This window comes from Solanum verrucosum, unplaced genomic scaffold (assembly GCF_900185275.1).
Source record: "Solanum verrucosum unplaced genomic scaffold, falcon-dt-bn FXZP01000267.1, whole genome shotgun sequence".
NCBI lineage: Eukaryota > Viridiplantae > Streptophyta > Magnoliopsida > Solanales > Solanaceae > Solanum > Solanum verrucosum.
Genome location: NW_026019869.1, coordinates 628,518 through 642,278, shown reverse-complemented (window position 1 = coordinate 642,278; position 13,761 = coordinate 628,518). Strand labels below are relative to the sequence as shown.

At 35.2% G+C, this 13,761-nt stretch overlaps 2 protein-coding genes across 2 annotated transcripts; one reads left to right on the top strand and one right to left on the bottom strand.

Moving 5' to 3' along the window:
- Window positions 1-224: 224 nt before the first annotated feature.
- Window positions 225-1,550, top strand: LOC125819065 (UDP-glucosyltransferase 29-like). The gene has a single exon (XM_049498581.1). The coding sequence runs from the start codon at window positions 225-227 to the stop codon at window positions 1,548-1,550; it is 1,326 nt and encodes a 441-aa protein (XP_049354538.1).
- A 5,033-nt stretch (window positions 1,551-6,583) lies between these two features.
- On the bottom strand, window positions 6,584-7,942 carry LOC125818834 (probable F-box protein At2g36090). The gene has a single exon (XM_049498355.1). It carries the CDS (start codon window positions 7,863-7,865, stop codon window positions 6,738-6,740), a length of 1,128 nt encoding a protein of 375 aa, XP_049354312.1. The 5' UTR covers window positions 7,866-7,942; the 3' UTR covers window positions 6,584-6,737.
- Window positions 7,943-13,761: the final 5,819 nt, after the last annotated feature.

The following is a 13,761-nucleotide window of genomic DNA, read 5'->3' as shown; positions in this document are numbered from 1 at the left end:
CCATTCCACGAGAGAATAATGCTTGCACGATCCTTTTTGTGTTTCTTATATACATATTTCTTGAATAATCAATTAGGACACCATGTTATAATATACACCATGTTAGTCATGCTCACAATTAAGAATAAGCAATAATATACTATAAATAGATTATCATCATATAGATATTTTCACTCACCAATCCATAAAACCATATATATCATAGAAACATAAATTGATAATATATGGAGGAGAAGAGAAACACCATTAATGTAGTTATGTTACCATGGCTAGCCCATGGTCACATAAGTCCATTTTTAGAACTAGCCAAAAAACTCACAAATAAAAATTTCCATATTTACTTATGTTCCACTCCAATAAACCTAAGTTCCATCAAGAAAAATGTGACAAAAGAATATTGTGAATCAATAGAATTAGTTGAGCTTCATCTTCCATCTTTACCAAATCTTCCTCCTCATTACCACACCACCAATGGCCTCCCACACCATCTCGCAAACACTCTAATTGAAGCATTTCAAAACGCCACTCCAGAATTTTCAAAAATATTACAAACTCTTAATCCAGACTTAGTCATTTATGACTTAAATATGACGTGGGCTGCTGAGTTCGCATCCTCTATAAACATTCCTGCCGTGCAATTCCTCACTTTTAGCATTGCTATGATTGTTTTACTCCTCCACATGTTTAATAAGCCCGGAGTTGAATTTCCATTTCCTGAAATTTACATGCGTCAACATGAGATGCTTCAAATGCAAAAGCTTGCAATGGAAAACTCAAAAGTTAATATGAAAGACTCATTCATGGAGGCCATTAGACAATCGCGTGACATTATACTAGTGAAGGATTTTGAAGTGAAATATATGGATTATCTCTCTGAATTAGTATCCAAGAAAATCGTCCCAATTGGTTCTCTAGTTCATGATTCCATTGATCAAAGTGATGTGGGCATAATGCAATGGCTTGACAAGAAAGAAAAAGGTTCAAGTGTGTTTGTGTCATTTGGGAGTGAGTGGTTTCTATCAAAGGAAGAAATCCATGAAGTAGCTCAAGGGATAGAGCTTAGTAAAGTGAACTTCATTTGGGTTATTAGGTTTCCACAAGATGAAAAAATAAGTATTCATGATGTATTACCACAAGGGTTTTTAGAAAGGGTAGGAGAAAGAGGAATGGTTTTGGAAAAATGGGCTCCACAAGCCACAATTTTACAACACACGAGTATCGGTGGATTTGTGAGTCATTGTGGATGGGGTTCATTAACGGAGAGTATGAAATTTGGTGTGCCCATAATTGCAATGCCAATGTACCATGACCAACCAATCAATGCTAGGATTGTGGAACATATTGGTATGGGAGTTGAAGCATTGAGGGATGAAAATGGGAAGTTACAAAGTGAAGAAATCGCAAAAGTGATAAGGGAAGTGGTAATTGAAGAAAGTGGTGAGGGTGTGAGGAAGAAAGCTAGAGAATTGAGTGAGAAAATGAATATGAAAGGGGATGAAGATATAGATGGAGTGGTAGTTGAGTTGGTTGCACTTTGCAACAACAAATGATTACCAACAAGATTTACTCTGTTCCATTTATTGTTTCTTTTTTTGGGGGGATTTTTATTGTTTGTTTGATGTTTGTATTGAAAATATTTATTGATTTGTATTCGCAATTTGTATGGTCTTTTAAGAAAAATGGTTGTGTGATTGATATTTGTAGTGAAAATATTCATTGATATATATTCGCACTCTATAAGGTCTTTTAAGAAAAAATATGTTGACTCATCCTTTAGATAGTTAATTTTTTTTTTAACCTCATTAGCAAATATCTCTTTGATCGTTATTTTTTCATAGATATCTAATTTAGCTTGTATCGTTTATTCTTTTTGTCTTTTAGCGTGAGTAGATAATTAACCTTATTAGCTCAAAGATCTATATATATCTAAAAGTCGATCATGTGCTCCATGCAGGGGCGGACCCACATAGAGAGGTTCGGGTGCTTGAGCACCCATTGACCCCGACGAAAACTTTATATATGCATATAGAAAATACTGGGTAATTGATATAAAACACTCGTTAGCACCCATTGTATAAAAGGCCTCATTGTTGTGTTGGTTCTGAAGGTGACTTTAAAGCTTACTGACGTTCCTCCTGCGAGGGTTCGAATCCTGGTGACAACGTTCAGGGGTGGCTCAACGTGATTAGGGGTGTAAAGCGAAATTTCAATTCGGGGCCTAAAATATAATCAAGCCTCATATACATATTTATTCAAAATTTATTTTTCTTACACTATTTAGATGAAAATTATTAGTATTTTAATATTATTTTTTAGTAATTAGTTTCAGGTAAGATTTTATCAACTCAACATTGAAAAACATCATTTTAGTGAGACAATTATTATATGAATTGTTAACATAATTATACAAGTAATAAGTTGATAAATATTAAATAGAGATAAAATTTAGAACCATAGAATTTGACGCAAGAAGTTGATGACTTGGTATACCCCATTTTAATATGATTGTAGTAATGCTTGAGACTAAAATTTAAAACGAAATAAAAAAGAATTTGTAATTCACTTTGTTCAACACTTTTCACTATTAATTCTTATTTTTAACAAAGTACAAAAGATGTTAAAGTGGGTAAATTAATATATTTTTTAAAAAAATATATACTTTTTATCATAAATAATCAATTTTTTCTATAAAAATTTTAACACATAATTTATTCTTGATAAAAATTTGGGGGCCCGAAATTTGGGGGCCTAAGGCAAAAGCCTTATTTCCCAAAGCATAGAGCCGACACTGACAACGTTTATTTTTTGGTTGAAAAAAGCAAAATTGGAATTTCTTCTTTCATAGTTATTTGATTGTTCTTTTTATATATATTTTTACGGTTGACTTCTTGCTTATATTCTTTTAAATTGTTTTTCAACTTTTTTACTTTTTGTATTTCATTTACTAACTAAACTAAAAATATTAGTAATCTTCAAGAAAGAAATTTTTTGGCTTGAGCACCCACAATCATGAAATCCTGGATCCGCCACTGATCACAACATATTACTCACATAAGAAGTTTCTGAATGAAATAAAGAAGTTGAGTACAGGTACCTACTAGCACTACACCAAAGATTATGTTTAGCGGCAATATTTAATTAATGACAATAACTTAATTGTCACTAAATATGTACTTTTAGTCTAAGTTGCTCGGACTCGGGTGCGGGTATCCGAGACGGATGCGAATCCGAGAGTCGGATTCGGCAAAATTTAAATTTTAAGATTCGGGGGTGCGAATCCGAGTATGGATACGGGTGCAGGGATTCGGCTAAAATTATTCAATTTTATAAAATATAGTAATAATAATAATAATAATAATAAATATCTTGTAAAACGGTATACTTAAAAGCATACCAATTATAGATATACAAATTTAAAAGTATAAATTAATTACTTGTTACTAATTAATTTTAAAAAAATTATAATTCCTTTTATTTATTATAAAAAAGAAATAATCATTTATATATATATATATATATATATATATATATATATATATATATATAGCCTAAGTTAAATTAGATAATAGTACAATTCATTAAAGTTCTGTGTACTGCCCTTCATCTCCCAAGAAAGCCCTTTCATCTCCCAAGAAACCCTAGCCTGCTCTTTTACTTTTCAAGAAAAAAAGCTCTCTTCTTTTTCAAGAAAAAAACTTTGAATTATTTGTTCTTTCCCATGGAGCCCTTCGCCTCCTCTCTGTTCTTGTACAAGAAAAAAGATCTGCCTGCTCTCTCTCTATTTTTGTAAGCTTTGCCTCTTCATTATTCTTTTCCATGGAGCAGCCAGACCTTGTGACAACTTCGTCGTCGTCAACTTTCGCTAGCCATGAAATTGATCTCTTCTTCCCCATTTTTTTTCTTGGCTTTGGTCAAAGTATCCGGATCGGATTGACCGAATCCGACACGCACCCCGCACCCGCGCCCGCACCAGTGTCGCGTCGAGACGGGTTCGGCAGCAAAAATAAGAGTCCGCGCAACATAGCTTTTAGTGATAATTAGCAGTAGCACTCTTTATAAATGTACAACACTGATCATGTGAAGTATGTCACTAGCAAAACAAACAAAGTTAAAATTTTGTATCAGTTAACACTCTTCTAGTAGTATTTTCCGGTTAATACATGTAGATATGGAGACCATATATATACTTGGCATGTATGGTCCAAGATAAAAGTAAAATGATTATGAGCTACTATATCATAAGGTTTCTTGCTATGATCAGTTGAGAGTGTTTGGTTGTCTCTGTTTTGCTAGCTCCTTATCAAAGGGAAATAAGTTCGATGTTGGAGCCAAGAAAACAGTGTTTATTGGATACTCAGAACACAAGGGTTATAGACTATATGATCTTGAATCTAGATAAGTTCTTGATCAGCAGAGAATCTCTGCCAGAGATGTATCTTTCAGAGAAGATATTTGTCCTTTCAAAGGGTTGCAAGGAGCGGAAGTTGTTATATTCCTGTTACTTCACCAACAGTGTGTCCCTATGATCCGCGTAGGTCAGAAGTGTCAATGTCACAACTATCCATGAGACTGTTGTTGAGCATCCAGTTGCCTCATTGGATCCAGCAGCAGAGACAGTGCCACTAGGGGAGGTGGCTCTTGAGCCAGCTCACATCACACAACAGTACCAGGAACCAATGCATGCTACAGACCTAGTGCCTACTGCTATCTTTGGACCTTAGCAGGAGGGGAGAAGGACAAATAGAGTAGTTAAACCCATTATCTTGTTGAAGGATTATGTGACCACTAAGAATCCATCTGCAGTTTCTATCTACTCAATGGTTGGTGTCCAGACCTATGATACTATGTCTCCTGCATACCAATCTTTTGTGCTGGCATTTTCTAGTTATGTAGAGCCCAAGAGTTCTAAAGAAACTGTTACAGCTACAAAATAGATTTCGACAATGTGACATCAGATTGATGCTTTACAAGAAAACAATACTCAGGAGCTAGTACGTCTGCCTGTTGGTAATATGTTATAGGGTCAAAATGGGTGTATAAGATCAAATACAAGGCAAATAGTGATGTGAAAAGATCCAAGGCTAGACTAGTGGCAAAGGATTATAATAAACAAGAGGGACTAGGCTATCATGAATACTTTTTTTCCTATGGACAAAATTGTGTCAGTTAGGATCAGCATAGCAGAAGCCAAGAACTGTGAATTGTCACATAGATGTTAGTAATGCATTCCTACAAGGAGACCTATATGAAGAGAAGAGGTATTTATTAAATTGACACAAAGCTTCCAAGTTCGGGGAGACCAGAGAATTTGCAGAATAAAGAAGTCTCTCTATGGCTTTAAACATGCCTCAAAATAGCAGAACATTAAGCTAACTAATGCACTAATAGAGGGTGGTTATCAACAGAGTGAATATGATCATTCATTTTTAATCCAGAAGACTAGTTCATACATTGTTGTTATCCTGATTTACGGGGATAATATCCTTATCACCGGGAGCAATCAGGAGTCAATTCGACAAGCAAAGGATACTCACGGTCAAGGACCTAGGCCAGTGGAGATACTTTCTTGGAATTAAAGTGTTGAGATCATCTAAAGGTGTCGTCCTCAACCAGAAGAAGTATGTGCTTGAGTTGATCTCTAAAGTTGGTTCTAGTACCTTTGAAGCTTAATAAAAAGCTCACTACTGTAGAATATGACATTCATGTGAGAATAGTTGATGATCCAAAATTAGCTTATATACCAGCTACAGATGTTGGTTCGAAAGTTGTTATATTTGACATTAATTACTAGGCAAGGCCATATGTTTCACAATGTAGGTATCCAATCAGTTCATGCAAAAACCCACATGCTCACACATAGATGTTGCACTAAGGGCGGTAAGGTTGCACTTCAAATTGTTGCTAATCCCATATTCCATGAGAGGACCAAACACATTGAGATAAATTGTTACTTTGTTAGGGAAAAATTATAGTCGGGATGGTTATACATTCTCTTAAATAATAAGTTCCTTTAAAATGACGAAATAATTTCCTTCATGGAAGTAGGTAAAACAAGATGTATAAGTGATATTCAAAGTTAATCGTCTCTTCCCCACCAACCCAACACCTCAGACCCCCACTCAATGACCATCCCACGCCCAACCCCCACTGCCCACACCATCCCACCCTCATATTGCTTTGCTAGATTACATATTAATCCTCTTATGATAATATTTATTTGCTTACTTACAGGTTTTATTTTTGCCGCTGGATGAACTACCTACTATGTGATTAGGTTCCCAACTAATAATTATACATATACCTAATGGATTTCTCAATACAAATACAAGATCTGCACAAAAGTCCACCATATGGACTCTGTGGTATCAAAGAATGGTAAGACAGCTCTCAATGAATTTGCAACTTAATCTCTCATAAGAATGTAAGAGATCAAACTATCCTTCGAAAATGTGTCAAGACAATCATCGTAGGGCCAGTGTCATGCCAACATAAACGGTAATAATTAGTCCCTTCAGAGACATCGATAAATTTGGAATAATACTGAAAAAGTTAACTTGACATACACACAAGAATGACAAGCACAAATCGAGAAATGGTCCAAATAAACGGTAACAAGTATTTACAAAGCAAGAAAGGTTTGGTAAAATCAGCAGGTCATTTGCTGGTCAAAATTGCATTTACATCAACATCAGAGTGGAGAGAACTGTCAAGATGACCCAAAAAGATAATAACTCATGTCACCACAAATAGAAACAAACCGTGATGCATGCCATAATGCCTCCTAATATATAAAGTCTATCTAACCTGCTCTCATTTCTCATTTTTTCTTCCCGTAGCTCACTTTGCACCTTCGAGTACAGTTGACATGATTCAAGCGCCTCGTCATAATTCTTGCTCCGTTTACAGCTCAACGCTTCCTTGAGGACAAGCAAACTGTTTCTACCATTTAGATGTGCACCTTCCATGTCGCCCACTTGCATGCTTAGTTCTGTCAGTTTGAGAGTTGTCGGCACACCTCCCTCTTCTGTATAGATCACTCTGAATTTCATAAGGACGATACACTCCACAGCTTGACAAGGAAGAATGTCCTTGGCAGGGAGAACTGAACCGAAGCGAAGCAGGAAGTCCTCATCTGTTGGCCAGTGTCTTTGGCCTCCAAGGGGACTCCAGCTTGAGAGATTAGCAGCTTGTTTTATTTTGGTATTCACAACAATCCAACTAAGGCGTATTCCATCCCTGAGCTCTTGCCAGAGCTTACCATCTTTCCTCTCTTTCTCCATAGATGTAATTGGAGGCAAACCATCAGAAACTGATAGAGTAACTTCACCTGCATGTTCATCATCTCTAGTAGAGTACGTGAAAAGATCGATTCGAAATGGACAGCTGTAAAACCAATGTGGGAACCCATTTGCATTAGGAATGCCCCAAAGGACTTTCGAGCATATTGTTTTATCCTTGTATCTTACATCGACTATAGAGACAAAATCTGATGGAGCAACAATTTCAATTTCATCCATGTCACCATAATATTCAGCTTCAGTCAATTCTTCAGGATACTCGAGATATTCATTCCATCGACATTCAGGCACTTCCTTGTTCACGATAAGGGGGAAGCAATCAGCATAGAATTTTTTAAATCCACCAATAGAAGATATTAAACTTTTGACGTCATCCCTGTTGGTTGAAGGCCACATGGAAGAACATACATTTTCCCAAAGCTTCTCTTCCTTGGAAATCGAGCAGAATGCTTCACAGGCACAGGCGGCACTAGCCAAAGTTGCACCATCAAGACGCCTAAGTATGTCGTAGAACAGATCACTACTTAAGGATCCCTTGCTTTCAGCTGATGTAACTGATGTGGCCATAATTCTCAGGTCATCTGAAATAAAACCAGATACCGAAGATTAAACAGTGACAAAGGTAGGCGAGCCAATTCATAACCAGGAAACAGTATCTGCCATCTCAACGCCAAAGGTAGTCCATCCCGGCTCATACTTCTAAAGGTAGAGACATCTCCAACTTGATTTTTATTTTTTTATTTTTTTTGGATTCGCAAAGGTACAATTTCATTGATGAAGCAGCAGTAAGATGGTGCTGAATATGAACAGCAAAAAACACAAGAATACATTCCTTACTTCTGAAGAGAGCTAATAAAATCTAAATTCCTATGAACACCATAACGAAAGCAAAAGAATACACAATTAAACTTGATTTTGCTAATCTGCTCTTTCCTTTTCTCAAAACATCGTAAATTCATTTATTTCCAAATTGTCCACTATATACAAGGCATTATGGTTTCCCATGTTTTCCTTGGCTATTCAGCAGTTATTTTGAAAATACAGGGAGAAGCTACGTCCACGGGTTATCAAGAAAAAGAAAGGGCACATGCATCCTAGAACATATATTAGAGGAAACTACTATTTCAACTGCCTTTGACTTCCCACTTCCAGTATATTTGTGCATCAAAAGTAGACAATATGTATTAAAAATGATCCATGAAGCTTTTCACTTATTCAATTAGATTAGAAATAGCTGATGTACCTTGCTAGCTTACCAGAAGCTCAAGATAGAGCAACTTTTATGAAGGTTTAATCTAGGATGCAATACAATACTCCAGACATGTATGTGGTTTCGTAAACAATATGAAAATCTAAGAAGACAACAGTACTTGAGACTCTAATATAAATGTAATTTCACAAGTTTTACTTCAAATCCTGTTAACCACTCGAGTAATCTTACATAGGACGAAATAAGCTCCGAAGAAAAGATGGCTGGTTACATAAAATTTTAGATTACTTTCCTCTTTCTTCTTGCGCGAAACAATGTCCATTTTCTTGAAAAGTATAGTTCTTGATACTTAACAATAGAATTACAGGGGACCAAATTGGGTGTTTCTAAAACTAGGGATTAATTTCGATTCTTAAAAATGCACAACCATAGCTGTTGGGATCCTATGAAGCACCATACTGAAGTTCGATACAAACACCCAACCGTATGTACCTTATAACAAATCGATGTGTGTATTTCATCTGTATCTTAAAATTCTGGCAGGCAGTATTCTATTACTTATATGAGATGTTTGTGATTCTGAAGTTTCTTGAGTAACATAGTATTCATATTGGATCATGCTGCGACAATGCTGATATAGATACTGAAAGAAAGCAATAAATTTAGTTCAAAGGTTTTTGGTTCCTATTGGTCATAATTCCTACTAATATATCTTGACCTCGTCCACATTAATCTTTGTCAAAAAGGTGTTTAAGTGAGCTATCAATAAGGCATGGTTGGTTATCCACAACAAGTTCATTTCAATTTCTTTTTTTTTAGTTATGACATGTATCTTAAGATAACTTATGATATATTACAAGATTCACAGTATTGACAACTATGATTTTGCCAAATGAGTAACACAGCACAGGTAAACAGGAAACATCCATAAAATTCCATTATTTGCACTAAGTTTTATCAAAAGCAAAAAGAGCAAAAAAGTTCTAAGGTCCACTGGGGCTTTAAGCGCAAAGCACAAATAAATTGTGGGCTTTAATGAAAAAAGGTGCAAAGGGAGAAAAATACGTATATATATATATATATATATACACAGTTAGTCCAAGACTAATAAGTTATAAGCATGAATGACAAATATATAAATAAAGAAATTGAAAAATAATTACTATAAAGTGAAATATCAATTGTTTAGTGTCGCCTCTTCAGCAGAGGTTCATTGGCAAGGAAAAGTATGCCTTATAACCTTGATGACGATACAAAACTGCACATTAAGCTAGGCGAATCGCTCAACACGTTTTGATCCTTGCTTCAGGACTTAAGCGCAGCTTTGACAACACTATCTGCACTTTCTTTCTTAAAAATTCTCCTTCATGTTATGAAACCCATATTCTAACATTTTGACATTGTAAATTATTTGCAATGCCCAAACAAACCCCCTGAACATCATAACCCTAAGAAACCCACGAACCTCTAGAATCCACATATTACCATACCTTTGAAATAACATGTTGGCTAAAAATAGTACATCATCAAAGAAGAGAGCGAACGAGCAAGCGAGAGAGAGAGAGAGAGAGAGATTTTGTACGCCTTTCGGTTTCAAAATCATTAAATCATCCTAAAAGGCAAAATATTTTATGGTCCTACATTGTTAATTTCTAACCAAAATAAAAAAGCACTAAAAGCGATCATTTTACCCTTCAGAGTAGAAGAGAAAATTTCCTATTCTCACTATTATGATCTTAGGGTAAAGGCCTAGGAGCTTGATTGGCCTTCTAGGGTATCCAGATCCTCTTGTGCTATAAGGATGTTACACACTCATGATCAAATCTTGCATGAACCAATCAGGCACCTTTTGTTTCAAAATCAACATTCGCAATTACAATTGAAGGTTACATCAAATGTAAATTCCTACATGTTAGTTGTGACAATTGCAGCTTAATTGACACTGTAACTGGTATCTGACTCCCCTTAGTTCGATATACGATTGGCAATTTTTTTGATAAGTCGGATTGGTAATTATAATAGAAGGGGACTCTATGCTAACATTCCGTGGATGAACTACGGTAGGCTAAACAACCTGTTCCCACCAGCCTTCTCGCGTGAATTTAGGATATGATCTTTACTGGCTTAGGCCTGTACACACCTTCCCACTGTAGTTTATCTCTACCCGGGATCTCTAGAGTTACCGTCTTAGAATTACAATTCAAAACAGCATGATAGGGAGACAGCCAAAACAAAAAAAAATAGAAGGTTATCTCTAATACAAATAGCAATACATTAGTATTCCTTGAGCAAAAGTTAATTGATATAAATGATGCTGCACTTTTAGCTATGGCAATCCAATTCCACTCACATTTCGTAAGATGGTATAAGAAAAGGAATTTCAATGCTTGACCTCAATGTTGATTAGAGTAAAACATTTTCGTTTTTCACACTAATCTCAGGGAAACTCTTATTATTTTGTTTTCCTCTACTTCAAACTCTCTTTGACAGCTAGAAACTCCTGAAATGAAGTACCTCTCAACAACTTAAAACTTGGCTGAGAACTGGGTACAACTTTGGTCAAAAGCTGACATAATTTCAAGGCTTCTGGCTGGTTAATAAATATACTAGATCCCCAAGTTTTAGACAGTGAAGGAAATCTTGGTTTCCAAAATTTCTTATTCTTCACGATACCAGCCAGTCATAAGCTAACGAGTAGCAATATCTGTCCATTTCATTCTGACTCAAGTAAATGAAGGAAGATCTGTAGCAGTCCCACAAGGTAAGGAATTTTATAGCCAAATCTCAAGATATTATATGCTGACTACCTGCTAAATCAAAATCTTTGCCGCTGAGAATAATCACAGTCAGGGAAAGGAGAGATTTTGATTCATTTTTTCTGAAGTTCCAATTTCCACCACGGCCACCCAAGCCCCAACATTATTCTCTCCACTTCCACTTCTAATTTTCTGCTCTTTTTTTCTCTTATTAAGAGCATTATCATACGCCCTTCTTGAATAGTTTGTGCAAAACCTTAGGGGCAGATGGCGACAACTTATGTTCTACTATCCTAATCTAGAACTAGGAACATGGTTGCAAACTCACTATAATCAGTGCTAAGCCAAAACCACTTGCGACTATGAAGTCATGATATAGTCCAACATTATAAGATAGAGAAATTGAGCTACATATGGTCATATTTGCAAGGAAAAAAGTTAATTTGCTGTCTAAATTGTTCAATAATTAACAGCTGCCTTGCTACAGAAAACAAAGTAGAAAATATATCAAATCCTCAATGGCAAAGGCTTTCTCACATGTCACAACAAACCCCCAAAACTCGTTGCTAAATTGAGCCTGAATATGAAATCAAGTTTAAATAAATCTAAATGCCAAACTCCTTTCTGTTCCACATGTCTGAAGGAAAACAGAACTATCAGCACAAACACCTCTTCCTCACTCCCACCCCAATCCGCATTTTTCTTCTCCCCCCCCCCCACCCAGTAATACGGTATTATTAATACCAAAAATCTCCTAAAAACATGTAAAAGGAATAACGTACCATGACAAGGTTTAAACAAACCATTTACAATATTGTTTAGTTGCAGAATTTGGAAGCACTTAGGGTCTGTTCAGTATGGAGCAAAACATTCCCAATTTTCCCTTGTTCAGTTGGTCAAAAATTCTCTAGGAAAACAAGTTCCACAAGAGGCATTCCAAGTTGATTATGTCCTCCCCACCCTCAACACACCTCATCTTCACCCCCACCCTACAGCCTCCATCCTCACCACCCCGCACCCTCCTAACCACCATCCTTTGATAGTATTTGTCTAGATTATATACAAATGTTTTTAGAATAATTTTTTACTTACACACCGAACACAAAAAAAAATAAAAAAAATAAGAAACCCACCTATTTTCCTAAAAATTGTAACGATCACACCCCTTAGCGCCAGATAGGACCCTTCAAGTTCTCAACATCATAGAAGCATTCTAGAGAAGAAAAAAAGCTGCAACTTTTAACCAATTTCTCAATCAAATGCCTTTGTAGGTTCTATAACGAACAAAACTAAACAAAATAACAAAGGAATTCACCAAGTTCAGCAACATACAGATTTTTCCACCAACAAATTAACCAAAAATCATACAACTACAAATTATCCCAAGTAAAATAGCACAAAAACACGAAAAACAAAAACAAAATTGAAGATCAAACAAACCTGGAAACTGGAGAGCTGAGCTCACCAATCTGCTGATTTTCTGCTAGAAATACAAGTGAAAAGGAGGAAAAAGAAAATATCTTGGGCAAATTTCCAGTTCTGTCAAGTGGGGTAGTACTGAAAAATTGAAATTCAAAAGAAGAAAGAGATATTTGGTACTATAAATTGAAGAGAAAGGGGCAAAGAGGGGTTCAGGAGTCACTTTCTTTAAAGTTTAATAAAATATTTATTGTAATTATTGTGGATAACAATAATCCAATAAAATGAATCTCAAAAGTTTGAAGAACACAATTAGAAAAAAACAATAATTATGCAGAAAAACTTGTTTATGTTGGGTATTTCTGATCAACATTCAAGAACTTCACTGTTCACCATTGACAACAACATTTTATTTGGACCTACCAGACGAATTTTACTATGTAACCCATATAATAACCCGAGCTCAGCACACTTCGTTACTCCAGGGTAGTTGAGGCTAAATGTTTGGACCACACGTAAGTTAAAAAGGTATAAAATTTTAAAAAAAAAAAAAAAGTTTGAGAGGATAATAAGACTTTAGTTTAGCTATAGTGTGTCTCTGCGATTTCAATCATAGTTTAAAATATTTGTGTCTTATTTCTTCTATATTTAATAAGTTTTTTATTTTTAATATTTTATGTGGCAAGATTATAACCACACGTTTTAAAGCTCATTTGAATTGATTTAGTTTTAGTATTTTAAATAGCTTTTAAATATTTTTATAGAATTTGAATAAAATAAATTGAAAAGGATCAAAAATGCATTTAATGGTCCACCTATTTGAATTAAACATATCCTTAATATTGTATTTTAAGTCTAAAATGGTCCCTCCAATTAACATAACTTGATGTGGAGTATATAATTTTTAAAATTAAAAATATATGCATTATTTTTTAATAGTCCACGTATAACTAAATTCAAAATCATTTACAATCTATCTCATTAACCTAAACCCTCCATCATCCTTGTTTTGATTCCACCCGAAGATCATTCATTTTCGGTGTATCGACAGAAAAACAATATAAATAAGTCACATTAT

Coding starts and splice junctions, on each gene's coding strand:
- LOC125818834 (XM_049498355.1), bottom strand. CDS start 7,865: ATGGCCACATCAGTTACATCAGCTGAAAGCAAGGGATCCTTAAGTAGT.
- LOC125819065 (XM_049498581.1), top strand. CDS start 225: ATGGAGGAGAAGAGAAACACCATTAATGTAGTTATGTTACCATGGCTA.